This window comes from Cydia splendana, chromosome 6, assembly GCF_910591565.1.
Source record: "Cydia splendana chromosome 6, ilCydSple1.2, whole genome shotgun sequence".
Taxonomy (NCBI): domain Eukaryota; kingdom Metazoa; phylum Arthropoda; class Insecta; order Lepidoptera; family Tortricidae; genus Cydia; species Cydia splendana.
Genome location: NC_085965.1, coordinates 4758846 through 4764845, shown reverse-complemented (window position 1 = coordinate 4764845; position 6000 = coordinate 4758846). Strand labels below are relative to the sequence as shown.

At 38.1% G+C, this 6000-nt stretch overlaps 1 protein-coding gene across 1 annotated transcript in view; it reads right to left on the bottom strand.

The window, feature by feature from the left end:
- Window positions 1–3978: 3978 nt before the first annotated feature.
- The window catches only part of LOC134791548 (uncharacterized), a 64403-nt gene continuing 62381 nt past the window's right edge, over window positions 3979–6000 (bottom strand). The window contains exons 6-7 of the mRNA XM_063762597.1: window positions 5766–5850; window positions 3979–4058 (exon numbers count right to left, since the gene is read on the bottom strand). Coding sequence (XP_063618667.1) covers window positions 3979–4058; window positions 5766–5850 — 165 coding nt within the window. The remainder of the gene's footprint in view (window positions 4059–5765; window positions 5851–6000) is intronic.

Below are 6000 nucleotides of genomic sequence, written 5' to 3'. Positions count from 1 at the left end.
AGTTGACAAAACTCGCGTAGCTGCTACGAGTACACTGCTACGTGCGCTACGTCGAAACTCGTAGCTGATATTACTCGCTACGTGGAAGCTGTCCCAGAGGGCCTACCGCGAACCACATTCGACGTGCTACCTCCCTGGCAGACTCATGTAAGAATTTGCAAGTGCGACAGAGAGGCAACACGTCGAACGTGTTTCGCGGTAGACCCTCAGACCAGTGGCGAGCGATCAGTGGGAATCGAGTAGAGTTAAACCAAGACAAGTCTGCAACCATTTAGCACACGCAGTGCAAGTGTTATTTTAAACGTCAAATTTTATGAAATTATGGCGTATAAATAACACTTGCACTGCGTATGCTATCAAAATCGTTGCAGACTTTGCTTGGTCTAACTCTAGTGATGTGGGAGATTTTCTTTCTCGAATAAGTTTTTCTTCATGCATTAAAAACTTGCGTCGCCATTATGAACAGTCAGCTTCAAATAGCCGCTCCATGCTCGCTAATTATTGTTAGAAAATATTACTGGTGTATTCATTAATATTCAGATCGAAAAATAATATCATACCAATTCCATTTTAATGACAGTTTGTCCTCACATCAATTTACCTGTAAAAAAATCATCCTCTGTGAAAAAGCTCTAAGACGACGGGTGAAAATTTATTCCCATAGATTATCACTACTCCACGTCATTAAATTTGTGAATTTTAATTATTTTGTGGTGAGCGTTCCGACCGAACATCTAGCGACCTTCACCAAGGAGGAGTTTTGGCCGAAGAGTGTCAAGTTCCGGCGGTTCCGCGGCCGGCTCCCTGACACTGCGGGGGTGCGAACTGCATCGCAGCCATAATTGTGTGTCTTTAGTTTTAAGATATATTTTATAATAATACGTATGCTGTTTTAAGGTATTTATCTATGGGCCAATAGTAGCCTGAAAATAAATATTTTCATTTCATTTCATTAAATACTGTTAGGATTAGCTAATACACATGTAAATAATTCTCTTTGAACCCAAACATATTGATGTTTGTGTTGGGTTTCGTTTGTGGGTGGGCACACATTTCCATGATAACTCGTTTATTTTCAGTAAACTTCAGTTTTAGGCGAGAAGAGCTCTTTCATTTTACTTTTTAAGAAATAGAAAACATTTTTAAAATGAACTGTGTATTTTTAGGTTTATCAAAAAATATTAACGTAGCTCCTCCGATCCTGAAATGAATGTACTTACACCTGAATACTTTTATATTCAGAAGGCTAAATAAAAATATGTACGTAATAGAACCGAGATTTTAAAACATTGGGGTTATTAAATGAATTACTTTTCAAAAGATAGTCTTGGAGTTATGGTTTAATTACTTTAACACATTCATTGCCACAATTTTTTTTTTATTATTACCGTGAGAAGCGCTGGTGGCCTAGCGGTAAGAGCGTGCGACTTGCAATTCGGAGGTCGCGGGTTAAAACCCCGGCTCGTGCCAATGAGTTTTTTGGAACTTATGTACGAAATATAATTTGATATTTACCAGTCGCTTTTCGGTGAAGGAAAACATCGTGATGAAACCGGACTAATCCCAATAAGGTCTAGTTTACCCTCTGGGTTGGAAGGTCAGATGGCAGTCTCTTTCGTAAAAACTAGTGTCTACGTCAATTCTTGCTATTAGTTGCCAAGCGGACCCCAGGCTCACATGAGCCGTGGCAAAATGCCGGGACAACGCGAAGAAGAAGAGTTTTTTTTAATAGCCTTCGCGATTTAATTATGACAGGACGAATCGACAAATCTTACATCAATATTCGCTTATCAAGACGATCACTGACGTGAACGTGACAAATGCTCCCTCTTTTCGACCAATTATTCTCGTTCCAAATCTGCATAAAAATTGCTTTTTATCATAATATTCCCAGCAAACGCGAGGACGTATCAGGGAGTTCCCGAGGGAGGCATCCCGTCTGTTGATTTATCCGGCGAGTTATTCGGCGGCTCAAAAATAATAATTTAACGATGTTGTTAAACCCTCCCTATAAAAGTGAAATATCCCGTTTCCAGCTACAGGTTGAATACGAACGGAATATTAAGTTACTTTGAAATAAATACTTTCACTTTTAATTGACTGTATTCAGTGAAAGAATATTCGCCGCAGCTTTTCAGTCGAGCTTTTCAATATGGTTAGTTTTACCTCGATGTAGATAGATTTAGTTTCAGACGGAAATCTAATTTTGTTGGGGCGAGACCAGAATATTGCATTGCTGCCTGTTCGACGAGGATAAGGTTAATTGGTTGACTTCGATTGCATTTAAGTAAATCCTACTGGAGTTAGACCAAGATAAGTCTGCAACGATTTCGATAGCACACAGTGCAAGTGTTAATCATATTATAATTACACTTGCACTGCATGTGCTTTTAAAATCGTTGTAGACTTTTCTTGGTCTAACTCTACCCAATTTTTAAACATAGCCGAAACATCATCACTTGAGTAATTTGATTGGTAAACGAGTATATGTACAGTGTGTCCAGGGGCCCATTCCTCGAACGGTATTACACCAATATTATTAGTCCACGAACTGTCAAATCGTATGGGTTACCATGGCAACACGCTAATATTATTAGTCTAATATCGTTCGAGAAATAGGCCCCAGCGTAGCAGCGTGCATAATGCGTCTGTGAGTGTGTGCGAATGTGTCGTGTGAGGCGTCTCTAACCAAAGGATTTTCACTATTAGCAAGGCGTAAGTTTTGCAGTAATTTCGGAATCTGCTGTAAACACATCGTCAACACAAAAAAAATCTTCTTCCTCGCGTTGTCCCGGCATTTTGCCACGGCTCATGGGAGCCTGGGGTCCGCTTTAAAGCTAAAAAAGATGTGATTAAATAACTGAAATCTACATTCATCTTCTTTTCATAAAAAAAGTAAGTATATAGATTATGGCTTAAATCTTTTTTTCCTAATATTTTGAAATTGGTAAACCGGCATTGGGCATTCTGTATTACCTCATTATTACGCATACCAGACGTAAGACGTAACAGGATTTAGTAATGGCTTCTGCAGCTAATAGGGCAAAATAGCGTAAATAAGAAAATAACATGAACGCATTAGTTTTTATACTTTTATTTACGTATCCCATTTATAATGTTACGATAATTTAAACAAAAACAACAATTTTGTGTAACTGTACAGTTTAGTTTAAAAGATGTGCAAAGAATTGACGTTACCTTAAGTAAAACACAGCCATTAGATTAATGCCTACTTATGTCTATAAATAATATAAGGACGTACATTGACCTGCCATTTTCGATCTCTATCGCACACTCGTACCTAACTATTTAGCTGTCCCGCTCATGATGCCGGCGGCCACTGTGCGCGCGGGACAACAACATTATATTATGCGCGTGCGATAGAGATAGGACATTGCTGGTCGATGTACAACATTCTTCGTGCTGTTCGTCCTTACTTTAGTAAAACTAATTAACGTTCAGAGAAGCTACAAAACATTATATCTTTGAGAAACAAATGCTTTATTTTACTTAGATTAAACTCTACACACTTTGGGTATAATTTAAATGTGCTTTATACATTTTAAGTTTATTTTCGTTAACATTGAGTTATAATTTACAATGTACAAAAAATATTTTCCCGTTTGATAAGCATTGACGAGGGTATATATGATCTTCATTTGTCTTCTTAAGTTAAAGGCCAGAGCACACCGGCAACGTGTGCGTAAACGTGCACGCATGCGTCACGCAAGCTGTGTGCCGTCTCTCATAAGGATCGGTATATTACAACGCGCACGTCCACGTCTACGGATACGCATCCGATGTGCAGAGGCCTTAAATGTAACTAACTGATCATCTGATGGAGGTACATTTCTATCTATGGACATTTTATGAAACATTTCATTCACATTGAACTAAATTTTAATTTTGAAACGTAGGCCGGTGAAAATGTATCTATACACTTACATCTAATATCACCAGACATGATTACATCGATCCTCATAAGCTCATAAACCTTGATATTATAGTGAAGATCAAAATTCCAACTACCGCATTTGCGTTCATGTAGACTTTTCCACCTGCAACAGAAAAACAACGTGTCATTGTATTTTTCACCACACCAGCTCGTAAAAGGTTTCTTTATTGTTCAAAAACTATTGAAAAATTGTATTTTGTCCTCGAGAGCGGCAAAGTAGGTACCTAATTTGTTGCTTTTGAGTTCTTTCCGGCTGGTAGAATTGATTTTAAGTGACGATTTAAAGTGATCAATATTTAAAAGCATTCAGTTATATTTGATTTGTAATGTTTAACAATTAGTTATTTCCTTCGCGTTGGTGAAGTAAAAATGTTGTGTTTCACTCGGTGGCCAAGTGTAGTCGCCGTTATAAAAAGTTTTCAACAACTGAATCTAGGTAGGTATAGGTATAAGCTCGAGAATCAATTGAGAAATGCGACCTGGAGGGCAATTCGAACGTAAATTTTGACATTTAGTTATCAATCGCGCATGCATTTCTCTCGTATTTATCGTGACGTCATTTTGATGTCAAAATGTAATATTTAATATTTAATTGGCCCCCGTGGAGGAGAGCAGCCGGACACAATTTTGCCGAAGTCTAATATTTTACACAAAAACAGTAAAAGTCTAATATTTTACACATAATGATTAAGTATATAATAATAGTATAATACTAAATAAATTGTAAATTAGATATGGAAGAGCGGTGCCTCCCAGCACAGGTTATTTTGTAAATAACTTACACGGAGACACCAGCCATTGTTAAAAATAATGTTTTTTTATAAAATAAAGAATTTTGTATTTTTGTTTTTTTTTTTTGGAGATGCCTTCGTTAATTTCGCAATTATAACGTCGACTTTGAGCCGAACCCTAGTTTTTCAATTTATCATTATTTTAAATTACTTTTCGAATATCTCAGTTTTCTAATTAATGTGCATAATGGACAAATACCTAGTTATAAGATCAAATGCCTTCGATAACATCGCAATTATAACGTGTTTAATCACCTCAAGCCGAACTGTAGTTTTTCAATTTATCATTTTAATTCAAAACATATTTGATCAGATGTACCTACTTAATATAAATAACAATTTTAGTATCAAAATGAATCCCTAAGCAGACAGAGAAAAGTTCTACGAACCTGAATAAATATTAGCCTCATATTCCCTAGTTGAGAGTTACAGAACGGGGTCGCGGCGCTGACAGCGCCCCGCCTGGCGTTATGACTCATAGTTGGTCACTAACATTTCCAAATAAACGATGTTAAACTAACTTGATAAAGTTAATATTTTGGCATACAGTTATATGTATTAAACTAGCTACCCGCCCCAGCTTCCCACGGGTTAACAAATTATACACCTAAACCTAAACCTTCTTCAAGAATCACTCTATTGATAGGTGAAGACCGCATGGAAATCGACGTGGCAACGCGGCGAGCGTGATGGGCTCCTTTGCATCTAGAGGGGCGCGGGGCGAATTTCGTGAATAGTTTTTGTGTTGTTAGTTTAGGTTAAGACATTTGTAATTTTGTAGGTATCTAGCTAGTAGATGACCTTAGAAAACTTCATCCTTGACTTTACGCTCTAGGCGTTAGGCGTTTGTAGGCGTAACACATTAAGCACCAGTCGCACCATCCCACTTACCCGGGTTTAACCGGTTACACCTGTAAAAGTACTATTTGACACTGGGTTAACGGTTTAACCGGTTAACCCCGAATTAGTGGGCTGGTGCTAGTGGCGCTAAGTATACCTATTGTTTATTAAAAACCAACCTTTATTAGAAACGTATTTAGAGAGCTGCGTCCTCGAGTAGACGGTGACGGTGGCGCTGACGTCGCGCAGCACGGGCGGGTCCACCTGCCCACAGAAAATACAAATAAATACTCTAGAGAAGAACCTCGTGTCTGTGTTACGCCTCGGCCACGAAACTCTGATTAAAACAGGACCAACCGCGAACGACGTTCGACGTGTTGCCGCTCTGTCCTATTTGTAAATTCGTAGGTAAGT